A 20336-nucleotide genomic window follows, 5' to 3' on the forward strand; every position below is an offset into this window, starting at 1 on the left:
TGGGCAGGGTTTTGGATGAACTGCCCTGGATGAGCATCGGGCTCACAGCCTGCACCGTGCTTAGAGCTGAGCTCAGCATGCCCAGCCCTGCAGCACGCTGGACCCTGCGGGCCTCCCTGCCAGCTCCACGTCCTGCTTTCCCCTGCTCCGATGAAACGGTGGTTAACATAATGCACTGCATTTCCCATTTATCATAATGATTTCCCCATGCTAAAGTCATGCTGTTTCTGGGAAAATGCATTTCCTCCTCAAGTAGGTGAAAATCTAATGCAGGGGCAGGGCTCCTGAGAGAGCTGCAGGGCTGACCCCAGCACTGCAAAGCACAGCACAGCGTTTGGCATGAGCTGATTCCTTCTGCAGCCTTCCCAGACCCACCCCTGCTGTGGGCTGTTTCCCCTTCCCCCAAGCCAGTTCAGGCTGCCCAGGGGCCACCCATGGCCTTGGGCACCTCCAGAGATGTGGCATCCACAGCTCTGGGCAGCAGTGCCAGGACCTCATCACCTCTGGGTAAAGAAGCTCTAAGGAAGGGACCTGCCCCAGGGCAGGTGTTAAGGTTAGGGGTGGGGTGGGCAGTGGGAGTCCCACAACAGGCAGGCAGCCCTCCTCCCTGCAGGATCCAGTCGCCTGTCCTTAAATGTGCTGCTCATATAGGTGTGGTGCTCTTCTCTCCCTGCAGCACAGCACCAAGCTTTCTCCAATCTTTAACTTGGCCAAGGGCATGCACTCATTGATGACTAGATGGACAGCACTCAGTCCATCCTCCAGCACCAGTCCTCTGCTCCTTTTTCTTCTGTCCACCCTAGGTCTCCTCCTCAGATCCCGCTGTTATGGAAAATCCCCCCCAGAGCCCTAATGGGAGCCTGAAGTCCCCCCCATCCAAGGAGCTGCTGACCAGCAACACAGCCAGCACGCTGTGCATCAGCTCCCGCAGCGAGTCTGTCTGGACCAATACCTCCAGGAGCAAGTGGGACATCTACCACAAGCCCATCATCGTCATGTCCGTCGGAGCTGCCATCTTCCTCTTCGGAACAGTCATTACCACCTTGTCGTGCTTTGAAATCAAGAACAGGAATGTGTACAAAATGTGTGGCCCCGCGTTCCTGTCCATGGGACTGATGCTCCTTGTCTGCGGCCTCGTCTGGATCCCCATCATCCGCAAGAAGCAGAAGCAGAGGCAGAAGTCACACTTCCTGCAGAGCCTCAGGTCCTTCTTCTTCAACCGCTGAGCACCTCCCAGGAAGGCCCCCACCCCACTCCTTGTGTTAGCCATAAAAAGAAGCGTTCTCGTGTACTCTCCTAGAGGAATTCATCCCAGTCCCTTCCCTATAAGACAGGACATGCTGTACCATCCCCAGCATGAAAGTGAACTTCGTATTTTGCCCAGGGAACCTCAGAAAAAAAGAGATAAGGACTTGATGGTGAGCCCAGTGCCCCGCATCACCTCACCATGCAATGGCCAACCCAACACATGCTGTGCAATGGCCAACCCCACATGTGCCATGCAATGGCCAAACCAACACAGGAAGGGGAAAGCAGAGCTTCTGGCAGCCTCCGTCAGCAGCTTTTGTAGGGCACAGCAGTGGAGAGGAGCCAACCTACCACGGTGTGGGTAAAGCTGCTGTGAGCACTGGACTTCACATCTGGAAAATGGGATGTCCAAGGAGGTATCTCCAGAGTTACAGAGAGGGGCAGCAGGACAGTGTGGTCCCAGATCCCTTCACAGCAGAGACCACCAGGATGGGCAACACATGTCACCAAAGCTTGGGAAGATCAAACGTGGGGTCCATGGCTGGGAATTCCTCAGCGCAGATCTGCTATGGCAGCTGAGCAGAATGGCTGTGGGCTGGAGCTCACTCTGTGCTCAGGGTGCAGCACTCACACAGCTTCTCCTGAAATGAAAATTCCCAGTCTGAAAAACCACTCTGTCTGGACAACAAAACCTGGGTTAATATAATTGGGCACATGATATTCTGCCTCTAATTCTGAGTGGGACTCTGATTTTTCAGATCCAGCTCACCTCCCACAGCATCCCACCTGGGAAGACCTCAGCCCAGCAAGCTGTGGCTGAGTGCCTGGAGCCCCATGCAGGTGAGAACCCAGCTCCAGGGCTGGGCAGGACATGGTTTGATGCTGATCAGAGGCAGAAAAGGGGCACAGGAGAGGAGACCCCACCTGCACCTCCATGCAGCATTTCCACCCCCTCCCATGGATCACCCCCTTAAAGCAGTGGGACATTCCTGGGAATGAAGACAGGTTGGTAAAGGCGTACAGCAGCTCTGCAATACCCTGCTCTGCATTTGGACAGTGGACATCAGCACAGAACAACTTCCTGTTGATTTGGATGCCACATCCCTCAGGAACTGCCACCACAGACATGCTGGGAGCTCCGGATAACACCAGAAGACCCACTGAAAGCAGAGATTGGTCTGCAGATATGGCCCAAAGAGCCCACAGCTCAAAGCCTCATGATGCTCCCCCTGGGATGGGAGTAAGGTTGGCGGTATGTTGACTCCCCTGTATGATGGGGAGCAGCAGAGGCAGCTTCTGGCCCACAGCTAGCACGAGATGCACGTGCTCGAGGAACACATCCTGCTGACCCAGCTTGGCTGTGCCCCGAGTTGTGTTTCCATGCAGTGCACACGTGTCCCCCGCTGGTGCCAGCTGGTGAACGGGTTGTTGGAGGTGCGTGGTCTGGCAGCAGACCCAGCAAACCTCCTCCTGCTCCTCAGTCATTCATCCCTCTGAGCTGTGCTCTGCTGTTATTTTCGGTGCTGGCTTGGCACCATGCTAGTTCTCTATTGATTCAGCTGCAGTGGGCACAGGCTCACCCCAAGCTTCTGCCCAAGGATGAATGCAGCCAGAAAAGCAGGTGAGCAGCAGGGCTGGCATGGAAGAAATCACAGAGCAGTATGAGGGATGGGGACACAGAGTGGGGTCCTGTACTGCACATCTTATAACCAAGGAGACAACTGGTGAAGTATCAATGGGATAAGGAGTCACTGAGATCAGAAATGTAACAGGATTCCATGCTGGTTATTTGTAACAAGAATATTTGGTTTAATTAAAGCAGAAATATCTCAAGGGTTTCAACTTGCTGCTGTTGTGCTTCGTGCCTGCTGCAGGAGGGGAGCTGGCTGTCCCTGGGGTGTGACAGGAGGCAGACCAGGAGGGCTGAGGCCGTGGGTTGGCCTGGGGCTCTGTGCTGGGGTCTGCCCAGGGACCCACCCAGGACCCTGCATGCGAAGGTGGCACAACTTCTTGTCAGCAGGGGATGAAGACTGCACAGATGAAGATTAGGGCAACAGCCCAGGCAGGGGTCAGCAGAGCTTGGGTCTGCTTGTCTGAGCTGTAGGGGTCAGAGAGGTAAATAGTAATTGAAGGCAGAGCTGGATTATCAGGCTGAAGCTGAAGGTGCAGACAGAAGCCCAGCAGGAGGGTGGGAACACTCCACTGTATGAGTGATCAATGCCTGAGTGATACCCAGAGGCTGGGTGGGATCTGCATTTATGTGTGCAGTGCAAATCAGTCCCAGCACTGGGAAATGTTGTTCACAAAGGCTTCACTGGAAGCTGACACCAAGTGCATGCCCTGACACAGCCCAGCCAACATCACAGGGCCTCTGAGGAGAGAAATCTTGTCTCTGTGCTGCGCCATGGGATCAGAGAACCTCTGTGTCACACTGCCTTGGGAGGCTGAGAGATGGGAGTTGCCTCTGGGTTCAAAGCAGGGTTAGGACAGCAGATTCCTAAAGGGATGATAAAAAGAAGGGGGCATCCAGCACCGTGTTAGACGGCCATCCCCAGGGCACCTCCTCCTGCCACTGCTGGGGCAGCACACAGCTGAGGCACCCTAGGTCTGCACACACAGTTCTGGTGCCTTTGGGCTGTTCCCACGTATGCACAAAGCACAGCTTTGCTGCTCTCTGTGCTCATCTCTTCTCCCCCTGCAGCCTGTTTGAATCCCGCTGGGATGCTTCAGATCAGAATAAAGAAACCAGACACATGTTGTGAAGAAAATACTGGATCAGGCAACAACAGCAGTCCTGACCAACTCTCATTAAAGCTAGGTCCAATGTGATCTGCTTCCATGCTCTATAAAAATAACAGGAAACCCATCATGAAATTCACTACGTCTGCAGAACAGTTTAGAGGAGAAATGTTCCCCAGTGTGTCTGGGTGACCCCAGCACTGTGAGCCTGGAGCTGGTGGGATGCTCCCCAAGGTGCTCCCCTCTTAGCACCCCGCAGGGCAGCATCCTACTGGGTTGAGCTGTCACCTCCCAGAAACTCCCCCCATAAAAACCCCAAATCTTTCTTATTTCAGTCCTCAGCAGCGTGAACACAAACCAAATTTCACCCACACATGGCAGAGCCCATCAGTCCAGGCATTGGCTCAGTGCAGCAGAGGATTCCATGCCATGCAGCCCTATCACGTGTGTGCCCCCAGCAGCAGCAGCAGTTGGGATTTTTCCTCTTTTTATCTGATTTTCCATAACTCAGCCTGAACGACAGCAAACACCCCGCGGGCACGGCTCACCATCAGCTGTGGTCAGACACGTGGGGCACAGAGCCAGGAGAGGAGGGGCCTTTGAAGGGGGCGGGGTCAATGGAATGGGCGTGGCTCTGAGAAATGGGAGGGGCTTGTGGTTGTGGGCGTGGTCTGCTGTGTGAGTGGGCGGGGCTTCGTGCTCCCCCGGGGCAGGCAGTGCTGTGGCTGTGCTGGACTGCAGGGCTCCGCAGAGGCTGATGGAGAAATTCAGCTCCTCCATCCTCGCCCCATCCCATAGGTAACAGTGCCCCACAGAAGGCCCCGAAGGTCTGTGGGGGGCACCGTGCAGCTCTGCCCTGCAAGCAGGTGGGAAGTGGCAATAGAAAACTATTTCCTGAAGAAACTGGGATGGAGAGACTCAGTCAGCGGGAGTCAGGGCTGTGGGTGCATGGTTTTGTGGTCCATGGAGCAGTCTGTGCTCTCCGTGCCCATGGAAAAGAGCTTGGCTTGTGCCAGAAGGTTTTCCCCTCTTCTGTTCCTCTCCTCTCACCTCCTGTGCAGAATTGGCCAGTGTCACTGATGCTGGGCAAAGTCCTTGGAGGTTTTGCCTGGGTTTGGCTGCAGCCCAGCCAGTGCCTGCCTTTTGGGTGCAAGGAAATGTTTTATTAGAAAGTGCCTTCATTTCCTTTGCTATAAAGCTGAGCACAGATATGGGAAGGACAAATGTTTGCAGAGGTGAAGAGAGCTCGGAAAGTCCCTGCTGGGTGCAGACAGAAAAACCACGGTCAGCCCCCCAAGGCTGTAAAAGTAGGAAGCAGGGTGAGACATGAGAACTTGAGTCTGGAAACCGTCCCTGCAGCTGCTCTCAGTGCAGGTTCAGGTCTGAGCCAGCTCTCACCTGCTGAACCCACTACAGGGCTTTGCCCTGGGGAAAGCAGCCACTCCGTGCCCTGTTTTAAGGATTTGCCTCCCGACTTTGCAGTTAAATAAATATTGACTGACACCTGCTAGCCCAAGATTTTGTCAGAGTGCTTCCATTCATCTGCTCACGTTCCAGCTGCGCCCAGCTCATGTGTAACTGAGGGACGTGCACTCATTGTTCCCTTTGGAGAACTGGTTCACTCTTGCTGCATACTTCTGCAAACCTGTACAGGGCCACCTCCGGGAGCATGCTCTGCTAACATCATCCCTCCAACTGCAGCACAACTGGGCTAGAAAAAGGCAGAAGAGGTAGGCAGTGCTCTCTGCTTGATTTTATTTATTTGTTTTTCAATATCTTGGGGAATGAAATGCAGATGACTGCAGTTTTCTTAGCTGATAATTGGAGGTGAATGAACTTCTGGAAACCTCTGGGTTCCTTCCCAGCCTGGGGGAGTGATTTTATTTCATGTGTCGCGTTTCCGTGAGCGCTATCGCAGGCAGATCGCTGCTCTCACGCACTGGTAGAGCTCAGCACCACGGAGCTGCACCCGGATGAGAACATTTCCCACAGGGCAAATCCCAGATGGGCTTCTAGCATCCAACAAAGTGCCATGCAACATCAAACCTGGGGGAAAACAGGGAGCTGCCATTGCCAGCTTGGTTTCTTGCTCTAACTTCCATGAAACGCAGCCCAAAAGAACTCTTTCTGGCCTGATGGGATTGAGGTGGCACAGCTTTTCAATGCATGGGGCTGGGCAGGCCAGGGCTGACTCCAGCTCCTTACATCAGTCCCACCTCCACCTGAGCTGTTTGCTTTGGAGGATGCAATGCACGGTGTCCCACCTGGCGGATGTCTGTGGGCATCAGAGACTGGAGAAAGTCAGGCTAGAAGGGGCAGAGAAGTCTTGGTGCATTAAGAGGGATAATGAAAACTGCTTAATAGAATATGGAAGGGCTCTCTGAAATCCAGGGAACAGAAGAAAATGACCTTGGATGAAAAATGAATAGATAGATAAGTAGGCAAATGAAAGAGGAGCTGGATGTTTCTGTGGGAAAGGAAGACAAAGCAAAAATCCCAGTCTTCAGAAAGTAACAGGGCTCAGTCTCATCAGTAAAACTGTGACCAGTATCTCCAGCAGCATCAACACTAGCCCTCCAGCGTGTTCATGCAAATGCAGTGGAACAAAGGAGTTAAGAGCCACAAACCACCTCCATCCATCTCCACTGTCACTGTAGTCTATTGAAAGAAGACCACAGAACAAGGATTCTGTTAGGGGGTGGCCAGGTCCTGCAAGCTGCTGTGCTCCAGCCCACTGCTGACAGGTCCTGGGATGACAAACAGCAGCTCCTCCCCAAGGCCTTGGAAGAGCAGAATGCACAAAGAAGAGATCAGTTTTTCATTTGCATATTCAAAAGCCTTCATTGTTCTGAGATGTGGGGAGGAAAAAATTTTCTGCCTGCAGAGCTGTGATTTTGGGATGGAGCAGCTCACACTGCCATTAGCACAATGCTGCCTACAGTACCTACATGCAGCAGCCTGGGTAAGGGGGGAGAGGCTGATGGGGACGTGCTCTGTGATGCATGTAGGTGTGGCAGGCAGGAGCCCAGTGGCTTTTAGCACCTATGTAGCAAACATGGTGCCCAACTCCAGCCATCAGCCATCACCCTGTCCCCAGTGCCAGCCTTGCTCTTGCCCCGAGGCGGTGCAGCTCAGCATGCAGATACCACAGCAGGTGGCTGTCGGCCCACAGAGGCCACCTCTGGCCAGGGGCTCCCAGAGGCTTCCATCACCCCCAGATTGCTCTTTTTGCCATCATGTGCTGGCTGGAGAGGAAGGATGTCCCCAGCATCACATGGCAACTGGGGAGCAGAGAGCATCAGCCCGGCATCCCACCAAGCTGCTCATGGACAAGCTCTGGGAAGTCCCACCTTCTGTAGTGATTCACCACTGACCTGACAGTTCCCATTCTAGGGATGGGCGATGGCACGGGCTGTGCGATTGCTGGCTTTCCAGCAAGACCTGCTTTTGGGAGGGGTTGCAAGGGAGGTGCATTTTGACACTCCAGAAAAAGTCCCATGTCTCAGTTTCCTAATAAAGAAAGGGAAGCCCCGTGCCCTGCTGTGGAAGAAGCAGAGGCAGCGACGGCGGGGCCATGAAATGGTTAAAGCAGTGTCGTGCTGCCTCCCGATTGTTCTGCAAGGTGTGTTGTGACATTTGTACTTCCTCCTGCCACAGGCGGGGAGGGATGCTGGCGCTGGGGCTGCAGCATGGCCCTGCGTGCATTGGCTGGGCGCTGTGGTGGGGTGCTGCTGCTGGCCCTGCTGTGCGACGTGCTGGGGCTGGTCCTGCTCCTCGTGGGGCTGCTCGCTTCTCTCAGCTACTGGGACTTCTTTATTTACTTGGGAGCGCTGCTGCTTGCCTTCAGTCTTCTCTTCTGGGTCTTCTGGTACACGTTCAACATCGAGATCCCCTATAGGGAGCTGGGTTTTAATTGACCCTCAGCACTGAAATGGGAACTTACATTTGGAGGAGCTATCTCGCCAGCTGGGAAGCTGCAGAGCATCGTTCCATTGGTGAAGAGCATCCACAAAGACAGGTTCCCCGAGCATCGTCGGCCCACATGGACACCAGGGAAAGGTACCACGGGTGTCACACACAGGGGTGCTTTGCTGGTTTGGGGGAACTGGACCTGCTAGAGATAGCCGTGCTGCAGGAGGAACACCAGATTTACAAATGCTGTGGGGTGGATTAATGATGGACGAGGATGTGGGTTGGATGAGATGAGCCTGGGAGGGTGAGGCTGGAGAGGGGGTTTAGGTGGAAATTGGAAGTGGGGTTTGCACCTACTCTGGCCTTCCCATCAGACGATGCTGAGAACTGGGGACTGCCATGCAACAGCTCCTGGTGGTAGAGAGTCAGGTAATGATAACTGCAGCCTGGATAAACAAAGTGCCAGTAGGAACAACTCAGAGCTGGGCTGTCGCTTAGCTCCAAGATTTCTGGTGTGAACATTGTGGCTGCAGCAAACAGGGATGCGAGGAGCAAAACCTGATGTACTCCAAGCTGAGCTCAGTTCTTTGCATGTGTCACAGTTTCAGGACTGCCCAGGTTGGGAAGGCTTTTCCAGTGGGGGGCATATTTCCAGCAAACTAACAGGGAACTGCAAAAAGCCAAATAAAGGCTGTGTCACGAGGAACAACGCACAGCCCAGTGACAAACGCTGAGCACACAGAAACTGAGTCCAAAGTGCCACGTTGGAACACCAGATTTGAGATTACGTTCCCTTAATCTCAGGCTGGTCCAGGCTGTGCCTGGTGGCTTGGCACAGCCCAGCAGGCATAGAGATTGGGTGGTGCCTTGGAGGTGCCCAAGGCCATGGGTTAGCCCTGGGCCGCCTGATCTGGTGAAGGGCAACCACCCCAGAGCAGGGATGGGGCTGATTGAGCTGTAAGGTCCCTTCCAACCAAACCATGCTGTGGTTCTGGGATTTCCTGTGTCCCAAGGGGGTGTTCCTCCCCATCAGCTTGCTGGCATGGCAGCTGGAGCCCATTTGCTCCAGTTAATTAGTGGCAGCTCAGAGCTGTGTGCCAGGCAACCAAACAGTGATGATGACAGCAGGATGCCCCAGAGACAACCCTTGCCCCAAGGACCTAATGGTTTTATAACAACACAGGAGATAAGGAGAGGCAGAGATGGGAGTGATATCCCTATGGGCACGTGCCAGACTGCCAGGGCTGGGACTGGGCTCACCTCTCCTCAGCTCTGCCATCTCACCAGCCCTAGGCATGTAGCACAGGAGGTTTGCCAGTGATGGGATCTCCAACCATCAGCCATTCAGGACATACTTCCTTGTGTGACTTTTTGATAAAGCCTTTCACAATTAGCAAGGAAAATATTCCCTTTATCTACTAACTTTTTTTCATTTCTCATCCTGAGGGCGATGACAGCCAAAATGCAGCCTGTGTCACAGTGCACCTGATGGGGTGCTTCGCTTTCGGCCCTTCAGCTTTCCCCAAACCATCAGGTTTCTGGGTTTTCCACCCCTCTGCCCCTCAGACTGCCTCCTCCAGGAATTTCCTTGATGCGCCTCCAGATAAGAGCCTGTAAAAAGCACTAGTTGGATACTGCAGCAATACACAAGGAAGGGCAGCAGCTAACAACACCCTCCTTTATTTGCTCTGGGATTTTTAATTGCTAGCGCTCAGCCTGTTCAATCCAGCTCACAAAGCCTGGCCGAGGGCTTTGTCACCACTCAATGTCTGTCCCTTGCCTGGGCACGTCTCGAGGACAACACCCAGAGGGAATGGGTGCAAGGTCCCTGTCACCTCCTGTCCCTTCTCCTGATCTGGGCTGCTCCTTGCCGCAAAGAATTCACTGCATCTCTCTCTGCCTGATGCTTTAACTCCAACATGCTGCAGAGGTGCATCCCAGGTGTCATCCTCCACAGCTCCCAGTAGCCTTGGCTCCTCTTATAATAGCCTTCAATGCCCTTCTCTGCACCTTGCTGGCATTGGGGGGGTACATCAGCCCCCAGTTTTGGTGGTGTGGCTAGATCATCAAGAAGTCCTCCTGTGACAAAATATTAGCAGCTCTACTTGTTCCTCTGCCTAGACTGATCCTGAGCCTCACAGTGCCCAGCTCAAAGTGAAGTGGCTGTGCTTGTGAGCCTGGGCACATCCTCTTTGTCACCTCTGCTGGTGCTTCTGTGTCTCATCCAGGGATCAACGGTCCCCTGAGTCCCAGAGTTTTGATTTTATATGTCCATATTGAGGAGATCTCAAGTCTCTTAGACATCAGCAGGATTTGTTAAGGTATTCACATCTCTTTCCATTGTCTGTTTATAAGGGACTGAAGTGGATCAGACTGTGAATGTAGGGGAGCAAGCAGATGGAGAGGAACAGCACCAAACAAGGACTCCATCATGCTACTCTTCAACAAAAGACCTTCCATTGCAAACCTGCCACCAAGCACACAGAGCAAGATGCACTGTATTGACCTGCTGAGTTCATCACTGCCGCCCCGGGCACAAGTACTGCAGGCACCCTTTGAACAATGCCTTCGTGTCCCCTCTGAGCGCCCTCCTACCACTGCCATGATTTCAGAGAGCCCAGCAGGAGCTGCCTGGCAGCAGCAGAACCACTGCAAAGTGTCTTGGTGAGTACTTGCAGGATCCAGGCAGCAGCACAGACCAATTCTTCCAGCTCCACTGAGGGTGTGAAGAGGCTGAGCAGGGCTCACAGCACATGGCACCAGCAGGACATGCAGCCTGGGACCTCACATGTACTTTAATGCACTCAATGGGAGAGGGAGACAACAAAATGGGGCAGGACAGGGGATTTCCTAACAAAAGGTGGCTGGATGGAGGTCTTAGGTACATTTTACCTGATCTCACCAAGATCTCAGGCATTTTCTAATGGCACTTACTGATGGACTCAGAAGGTCTAAGTGCAAAGAACTACTGAAGCTGAGGATGGATAGGAAAAGATGCAGTGTTTCAGCTGCCAAACTGGAGGCTCAGTGCAGAAACAAGCCTCCCTGCTAACTCCAAGTGCAAATCTTAGGTGAGAGGGGATGAAGAGGTCCATGCCTTCCTCCTCCCGCAAGTGTTCAGCTTACCATGAAGACATTTGTGGTGTGGAACCACATCTAACACCTACCAGATAGGTTGTTCCACATTTTCCATTGCAGGCATCAGTTTCCAGTCATTTAAAACTTTATCCAGCTTCACTCCATTGTGGTTTCCCATCCCAGAGCTCCTGTCTCAGAGATGAAGGTGGGTGCTGCCATTGCTCCTTCTCTCTGGATGCTGGTGGACAGGATGACACTGGCATCAGGACTTGGCTGTTGGTTGACCTGTGACCTGCCATACAGGCTGTGTGCAGCTGCCCTGCCCCAGTGCAGGATGGATTCCTCACCATTACAAAAAGACCTTCCTAGCCTTGCGATGGAGATGTCTTTTGGCACAGCATGCGCTCTGTCCACCTCCATCCGCTGTTTCATGCCAAGTTAACAGGTCCAAGGGCAGCATGCAAAGAACAAGACCTGCAGAAGGAGGGCAGAGATGGGGATGCCACCTTCAGCACTGCCTGGGAAGCAACATGGAGGTTGGTGGCCCTGCATGCACCTGACCACCACAGCCTCAAAGCATCAAGATAACTCACATTTCAAATGTATCTGGAACTACCTCAGTGTCCCAGAACATGGAACAAGGAATCCTTGTACCAAGGGATGGCATCAGACCCATCAAACTGTGCCCTGGGATTGCAAAACGCAGCAGGGTCCTTGCAAGGCTGTTGTGCATTGCTCTGTTCTGGAGGAACTGTTTTGGTGTCACCTTTCTGGTTTTATGTCATTGTGTTGGTCCTTTTTCCTTTGTTAAAGTTGCTGCTCTCCCTTTCAAAGGCATTTATTTACTGACTGTTGATGGTGAGGGGTGAAGGGGGATTTATGGCTGTGGTAATTCTGTCCACATGTGGCTATTGCATATGGGTGAATGACAGATGGACAACATGGTAGAACATGTAGGATAATTCACAGGGGCAGGGCACCAATAGCAAACAGCAGTGGCATTAACCCTTCTCTGAAACATGGGGGCACCTCCTCCTTTGCAAGCCTTTTTTTTTTTTTAAAATAAAATTAAATTCAACCATTGTTGGCCTTTCTGCACTCACATTTAGTGGTGGGAGAGGACACTCCACAGGTCATTAAGCCAAAGGAACTCAGGTTAAGAGAACTTCTGTGATTCCTACAAATCCTCACGAAACCAGTGGACATTTCAGAAACAGCAATTGTCAGTACTGTCCATAACCCCAGGACAGTAACACTGAGTGCTGGCATCACTCTGAGCAGGGCTTCAACTGGGATTTAATCCTCACCAACGCTCACTGCTACAGCTGCCCTGCAATGGATGGATGAATGGGGTGGGAAGCAGCAGCTCTGCACACCTAGCAGCACTGACACCACCCTGATGCCACCCCATTGCACACTCACTGCACTGCCACTTGCAGGCTGGTTTTGCTGTCTTCACCCACTGCTGCTGCCATGGGTTGCTGGTATCTGCTGATATTCTGCTGTGCTGAGATGAATCAAGGCTTTGCTGTGGAGCTTGGCCATGGGGACACCATGCTGTGGTTGGGCTGACATGGGGATCTGAGCTGCAGAGCCACTGGGGCAGCTCAGGTCTTTAGTGTCTGACCTGGCTTTCTCTGGGAAGCAGAGGGCAGCCAGAAATAACCTAGTTTTGGGGATGCAGCAGGACTTGCTAATGGAGAGAAGATGGAGACCTGCTCTTTCTGGAGGTGTGCAACAAAAAAAGATAAGGCAATGGGCCTGAGGAAAAATCCAGTGGGACAGAAGTTTGTTTGTTTTAATTAAAAAAAAAAAAAAAAAAAAAAAAAGAAAATCACAGTGAGAGGAATCATAGACCAGAACAGGAATTGCAAGGAGCTGAGGGAATCTCCGTCCTTGGAGAACTTCCAAACTCGACTGGAAATTGTCCTCACCAACCTCACCAAACTATGGGGCTGACATTTCTGACCCATGTTAAGGTCAGGCTCTGATCTTGAGCCCTCCTCTGACACGCAATGTCTGCAGGGATCCCAGGAAGCACCTCCAATCACCACAGGTCAAGATGATTGAAGTTTAGCACTTTTGAAAGCCACAGAAATACAGGCTTCTGCACCACCCCATCCATGGGTATGAAAGCACTTCCCCAGATCCTAAGACTGTGGCAGCCTCACTCCAGTGGTTTTGCAGTGTTCTGGTGGTGGAAGACATCATCCTCTTGCCACCCCTGCAGCGCCACTTCACTTCCCAGCCTCCACTAATGACCAGAGCTCCATTAATGTCTGCCTGAGCCCTGGCTGGGTTTCAAATGGATCCAGGAGTGCTAGCCAGCAGCTAATTGTGCTCACTGGAAAGCCTCGCAATCATTAGCAATAGGGGTGAGAAGTGGCTGTGACCAGCAACCGGTGAGTCTTGCCCAGCGGTTGGACAAGAAGATAAAGAGCATCTCCAGGTGATAGCATGCCTTGAGTGATGCTGACAACCCTGTGCTCCCTGGGGCTTGTGGCTTTCTGAACAAACCCCTCATGCATACATTCTGACGCCCCGGGGTGGGTATCAGCCCAGCTGCCCAGAGGACCTGCAAGGGCTCCTGCACACGTGTGCCAAGATCTGCCCATGCACGGTGACCATGGGCAGCACAAAGCAGCAGAGAAGTCACTCCCAGGACAAAGAATGGGTGTTTCCCAGCTCTATACACTGTTGCAGAGTGGCACATCGTTGAACACAAAGCCTGCTGAAAAGGTTTTCTTAGAAAATTCTCATGCAGGTCCATCAGTGCGGAGTTTCTGAAGCTATTCAAGGTTTTTGGTTCTTTTTGTAGCAGTTTTTTTTTTTTTTTTAATGAAAAAAATAGCTGTCTGTGATATTCATGGGAGAAGCAATCAGACCAGGGAAGGAGCATCTGGTCCCACCATGGGCATTCAGGTGCCAGCAGGACACCAGCTGAGCTCTTCGTGCACTTCTAACCCCCAGACCCATTCCAACTCTGGAAAACCCCACTCTTATGCAAGGCTCCAGAAGGGAATTCTGCCTAGGGCTGTGCCCTGTGTGCCACCACAGGTGGACAGCGTGAAAAAGTGGCTGCCCTGTGCCAGAGATGGAGGCAGAAAGATCTTATCTGAAGAGACCCAGGCATGGGGACATCCAGCTGGGTCACTGTCACCATGCCTACATCCCACACCAATTGGACAGCCCAGGCCAGTTCCACCCCATCCTTTGTGGATTGGGTGCAGGGAGAGAAGGAAGCTCAGAGGAGCTTTCCTCTTAATTATTGATGCGGAGATTTCAGCTGATGGAACTGGGGCTCTCAGAGGCTGAATCCTAATGGAGCCTGCTGGCATGCCTGGCCAGTAAGCACTCCTGGGCCCTGCACAATTCCCACCTCTCCCATCTCTGAGCCATAAAAGTGCCACCTTCTCCTGCTAATGATGCATTATGCAGCCATTACCCAGAGTTCATAGACCTGCTGCCACCAGGCAAAGGTAATGCTAATGTAGGAAGGGCAGCTGTGTTCTCCATCACACACTGATGGGGGTTACTAAGCCAGCAATTCTAAACAGACAAAGGGAAGAATTTGACATGGAGGGGCACTGGGACCAACAGCACCCCTGTAGACCAGCCAGCATCGTGCTGTGCTGATTGCCTGCACAACATCTCCACCTGCAAAGTCATCGTGCCAAGGGTGATGGATGGAGTCATCAGTGAGAGATGAGTCAGGAGTGACAAAGTCAGTGGTTGGACACTGTGCAGCAGAACATCTTAAATGCATCAGGAGTGCCTGCCAGCCTGCTGGCTATTCTGGTTGTCCCTTTACAGCTCTGGACACGGCCTCCTGAGATTTTCAGCCACTCTTTTCCATGTGGACATCCCACACAGTTGGGTAGGACAAGAAAGCCCTAGTGTGTGCACAGCTCCAGGTGCCATCTAACTGCAGAGGGGGTTCATGAGGACCACAGTGTTATGGCAAGGCTTAGAGGTGATCTTATAGGGTCCTGTGTATCATTCCCATGCCCAGTTTCTCTATTGTCCATCCAAAAGGGAGAAATGCAAACACCTGTCCACGTGCTCATCCATCTCCCACAGCATTTTATCCTCACGCCTCCATCTAGTGCCCTGTTCTCATGCTGAAGCTCCATCCATCCATTTAGTGCCCATCCATCCCCATCACCACCCAACTATTCTTTGCCCATTGAATACTCATACCTATTTGGGAGAGAAGGATCAAAACTGGGGTGGTTTTGGCTCCTCCTACAAAGACAATACTAAACCTCCTAGTGCCTGTGCTGGTGGTCCTATAGCAGTTGGAGAAGTGCAGGAAGGTTTTCTTACAGAAAGGCAGAAGGCACACTGTTGGATAGGATCTGTACCCCCACTTTCTTCAGAGGGAAGGAGCACCCTCAGAAGCATCTTCAGAAGCACCTGCATGGGCAGATGTCCCCTGTACCTGAGTCCTCCCTCAGCAGGCTCCCAGGCCAGGTGGTTGAATTTTCTCCAGGCCTTTATAAAGTCACTGAGCTGGCAGAGACATCCCTGCTTTCATCTTGGCAGCTGGCACTCAGCACAAGCCCCTGAGTGCCTGCCTGGTCAGTGCCAGTGCCTGGAAGTGCCTGCAGCATGAGGGCTGGGTGCTGCATCAGGATCATGCAGCCTGCTGGACCCAATTGCTGTGGGGTCTTTCATTTGCTTTAGAAGCACCCCACAGGCAGTCCCTGGTGCATGCACAGTACTCCAGCTCGCTGGGAATGACTGATGCCCCAGCCCCAAGTCTGGTGAGCCACTTGATTTTAGTTCAAACGTCTCTTTGGAAGCTTTTAGCTCAGGCACACACATGTATTGGTAGCTGCTGGAAATAAAATACATGGGCATGAAAGCATGTACAGAAAGCCATGCACCAATAGGTCAAACACAGCCAGGTTCGCCTTGCACCCAGGCAGCTGCCTGCTGGACTTCAGAGCACATGAACATCCTTGCAAAGGAAAACACTGCCAGGGCCACTCTTTACCCTCTCCCAGCCCAAGTGGAACTTTTTTTCTTGCCATATGTTTGCAGAGCATTCCCATCCCAGCAACAGTGCTCCCAGCATCTTGCCCTATTGTTTAAGTTCTTCATTCTCCTCTCACATTTCTGCAGAGCCCCTGCCCACCAGGGGTATGTCTCCACCTCCAGAGTTGCCTGGAAGATGTCTCTGATCTTTTTGCTACCCCAAGGCCATTAGCTGACCTTTAATTTTGTGTGCACGCAGGCTGGCCATCCTTACCTGCAGGAAAGTCATTAGCCCCGTCCTCAACACACTCAGAAAGTAATTGCCCTAATGGGCTCCTGCCTTGGGCAACCTGTGGTTGCTTGTGAAAAAAAGCCCATGCTCTGGGGTCAACCCTGTGGCAGGGGAGCAGATCTCCAGTGTCACCAGGGGATAAGGGATGGGACATCCTGACCTTCCCATGCAATAGAAAAAGAAAAGGAGAAGGGTTTGGGATGGAGCCAGGGCACCCAGGGCATCTCCAGAAGTCGCAGCAGCTTCCAGCATGGATTGCAAGCAGGAGCCTGCAGCCTACAGTAACTCTGTGAGATGCTGTCCAGAGATTGTGGCCATAAGTGACTGACTGTATCCACAGACAGATGGTGACATCAGAAGGAGCAAACAGGGCTGCATGTGTGTCCCCACCACAGGTGATGTGGGATATCAGCAGAGAAGGCAATGACCCAATGCATGTCTGTGAGCTGTAGGCTCAGTGTTGTGGTCACCACGATGAATCAAAGCACTGAAGTACTCAGCACTGAGCTGCAAGTGGCCTCAGCACCCTGTAATGCTCCTGGTCCTGGTCCTGCTGGGGGAAGCTGTGCTGCACCTGGGGGCTTGGCTTTCCTGGAGCTGCAAACCTCCTCCGTAGGGATTAGCAACAGGGGAAGGCGCAGGAAGGACTGGCTTCTTAATGACATTAACAGCAAGAAAATAAGATGCTGGCAGCTTGTCCATCAGCACAAGAAGGGCTGGGAATATCTATCCCAGATGCACACAGACTCTAACAGAGGTTGGTGGCTCTGGAGAGGATGTGGGGACAGGGACATCAGCTGGCCCTGAGCAGCAGGAGAGCGTGGGTGCAGCTTGAGGTGCAGACCCTGCCTTGTTGGCTTACAGCCAGCTTTCCCGGGGGCGCTCTGTAACTCTCCCTCTTGGGGACCCAGGTTGCCACCCCCCAAGCCCGGTTTTGTCCCCATGCCAGCCCTGGCAGCCAGCTTCGGCCAAGCAGTGCCACCCTGTGGCAAACCCACAGCGATGCCCCCAGGCCCCACCCAATGTCCGTGGCATTGCCTCTCCCTGCTGATGGCACCCCCAGACTTGGTCCCCTCTTCCACCCCCCAGGATGTCCCTCTCGACCTGGAGATGCTGAAGTCCTTTGCCAAGTGGCTCCCGGCCTCCAGCAGCAGCAGCCAAAAGTGGGCTCCAGCCCTGCCTGCCCCTCAGCAGCCCTATATGCCAGGGGTTGGCTCCCTGGCACCCTCCAGTACCTCCTCAATATCCAGAGTAATAACACGGGCAATTATTAAATGAGGAGGCAGGGACGCGTTATTGTCAGGTAATTATTTCTTATGAAATAGGATTTCCATTCCAGTGCAGTGTCTCAGGCACTTTTCCCCAGCAGTCTCCCAGTGCAGGGGTCAGTGTCATCGCACCCGGTACACAGGTATGGAAACAGGTGGATGAGTGATGCCCTGCATTTGCTCACAGATGGCCATAGGGCTGAAATGGGATCTTCCTGCTGAGCAGCATTTCTAACACTGGGCAGTTTTTATTTGTCCTCTTGAAATGTTCTGGGTGATCCCAGAGCACTGCAGCCCCCTGATGCTCAGCAAGTGGGATTCTCACTTTAGGAGCTTTGTGCCACCCTCCTGCCAGTGACAGCAAGGGACATCCTGCTCCTGCTCTGTGTGTCAGGGATCTGTGAAAGCACTGAGGTCCTCAAGGTGTACTCCTAAGCACCACAGTCACTGCGACTGTGACTTCTTTTGGAATGGGCACAGAGGGGGACCCAAATCTTGTGTACACCCCTCAGATGCCCACACCTCCCCCTGGTGTGGGGACAGGATGGAATTCCCAAAGCCACCCCTGATGCAGCCCTGATGCCTTCACTCCCTGCCCGCTGCCTGTCCCTGGTACTCAGGGCAGGAGAGACATGGTGAAAACAGGAGCATGGACATCTCTGGGGGGCCTGAGAGCAGGGCTGAGGGAGGGGGGGCTGTGAGTTGGGTCCTTCCAGCCCCACCATACCACTAAAACACAGAAGGAACCCTCTAAAAGGACTCAGGCAGCCACATTTCAAACAAATGAGGCAACACCTTTAGCATGTGAGCACCCAGAGATCTTCAGGAACCTGGCCAGATGGGAAAACTTCCCCTGGAGCTGCATCTGGGCTTTCTCCAGGAAGGTGCCAGCCCCAGCATCAGTGCCAATCCTCCATCATCACAGTCGCTGCCTTCCTCACGGTGAGTCCCTCTTGACCAGCAGCAGCCAAGGGAGCACGGCCGCCAGCAGGGCCACAGTGAGGATAAGCAGCACGGCCAGAGCGATGGGCGACTGGCAGCACTGCAGCCCCAGGGCTGAGCTGGAGGACATGGTGCTCCGTGTCTCCGCCTGGCTTTCTCTCTGCAGGGAGGAGCAGTCCGTGTCCACCAGTGGCATCCCATACCTGCTGATGACAAAGATGTGGGCTCCACGTGCCAGCTCTCCCTGTGCGCCTGTGGGGCTGCACCGCTCCAAGCTCTGCACCGGCATCACAAAGTGGCTGGGCACCACCAGGGCGTTGCTGCTCTCCAGTTTGGTCAGCTGAGATAAGGAGGATGGTGACAGGGGCACTTCCAGAGTCCGTGGGCTGGACGGCCACAGCGCCTTCTTCTTGCTGAGGAAGGTGACGTAGCGGCAGACGGGGCAGATGATGCTGCTCTGGATGTGGCCGTCCAGCTTGGAGGAGAGCAGGCACTTCACCAGGCAGTCATGGCAGAAGGCGTGCCCGCAGCTGAGCTGGCGATGTGTGTGCTCCAGGGGGTGGAACTTCTCGTAGCAGACGGGGCACTCGGCCGGGGCCCCTTCCTTGCTGGGTGAGGTCTCAGCCATCCCTGCTCTGCAGACCACGGGTGCTTCCCAGCTGTGAGCAGGGATACGGGGTGTTATAGGAGTCCCAGTTGCAATGGTTAGTGTGGGATGTCCCAGCCCAATGGCCAGGTCACTGCTGGAGTGCAGTGTGTGCCTGTTAGTCACAGCACTGCCCCACTGCCTGGCGTGTCCCCTGTGCCACCCTGGGGCATAGAGGGGTGCAGGGACAATGGGGGCACCATGGACTCAGAGTCTTGAATCAGCTTGGTCTGAAGCACTTCTTAGGGTAGGGAGCATTCAGGGAAGAGAGAAGGGAGAAAGAGAGGAGAGGGAGGTGGAAGAGGAGAAGAAGGAGAAGGAGAAGGAGAAGGAGAAGGAGAAGGAGGAGAAGGAGAAGGAGAAGGAGAAGGAGAAGGAGAAGGAGAAGGAGAAGGAGAAGGAGAAGGAGAAGGAGAAGGAGAAGGAGAAGGAGAAGGAGAAGGAGAAGGAGAAGGAGAAGGAGAAGGAGAAGGAGAAGGAGAAAGGAGCAGGGACGCTCAGTTCCAAGAGAAGATCAGCAGCTGGAGTTCTATGAAGAAGGCAGTTTCTCCAGACAATGCTGTGTTTTCAAATCCAATCTGCACCCCTTTTTGCATGCCATCAGTCACCCTGGATATCCTCACAGCTGTTTCTAGAGGTTTTGCTGCTGGACACGTGGGCATGGCAGCCCAGGAGCCATCCCCTGCATTGCGATGGCCACACCAACACGAGGAGCCATCACTTACAAGAAGAGGGACCCAACTCCCGCTCTGGTTTAGCGATCTGCTGCTCCCTACAGAACCAGAGGAGCCCCTCATTCCACACCCCAGAGACCCCTACCTTCTGCAGGACCCCAGGGCAGGGTCCTCTCCATCCAATCCACTGCTGTCCCCAGTGCTCAGCACCGTCCAGGCTGGGAATGGGGTGCCTATATAACAGCAAGGTGGTGGCTGCGCGTTTCATGCAAGTGCGTTGCGTAAAGGCAGGAGCGGGGACAGGGCAGCACCCGGGCTGTGAATGCGGAGGAACCCGTTCAAGTTTTAAAGCCTGAACCCTGCCAGGGAGTGGGTGTGGAGCTGGCATAAGGCGTCAGAGGGCAGGGAGAGGTGGCACAGTGCTGCCTGCTGGCCTCCCTGTAATGAGTTCCCAGGATCAAACAACAGGCTGCTGGTCCCCAAACACAGCAGGGCCCCGTGGCAGGGACAGGCTCAGCTCTGTGCACAACCACACATCTCTGTTCCCCATCCCCACA

The 20336-nt window shown here is 53.5% G+C and overlaps 2 protein-coding genes across 2 annotated transcripts in view; one reads left to right on the top strand and one right to left on the bottom strand.

Annotated features, from left to right (window-relative positions):
- The window catches only part of PIRT (phosphoinositide interacting regulator of transient receptor potential channels), a 55542-nt gene extending 54316 nt beyond the window's left edge, over positions 1-1226 (top strand). Inside the window, exon 2 of the mRNA XM_048965518.1 lies at positions 804-1226. Within this exon, the coding sequence (XP_048821475.1) occupies positions 804-1226 (423 nt within the window). The remainder of the gene's footprint in view (positions 1-803) is intronic.
- A 16534-nt stretch (positions 1227-17760) lies between these two features.
- On the bottom strand, positions 17761-20098 carry RNF222 (ring finger protein 222). The gene is made up of 2 exons (XM_048965364.1): positions 19925-20098; positions 17761-19118 (listed from the first exon to the last, which is right to left on the bottom strand). Exon 2 carries the CDS (start codon positions 19085-19087, stop codon positions 18455-18457), a length of 633 nt encoding a protein of 210 aa, XP_048821321.1. The 5' UTR covers positions 19088-19118; positions 19925-20098; the 3' UTR covers positions 17761-18454.
- Positions 20099-20336: the final 238 nt, after the last annotated feature.

Source organism: Lagopus muta, chromosome 18, assembly GCF_023343835.1.
Source record: "Lagopus muta isolate bLagMut1 chromosome 18, bLagMut1 primary, whole genome shotgun sequence".
NCBI lineage: Eukaryota > Metazoa > Chordata > Aves > Galliformes > Phasianidae > Lagopus > Lagopus muta.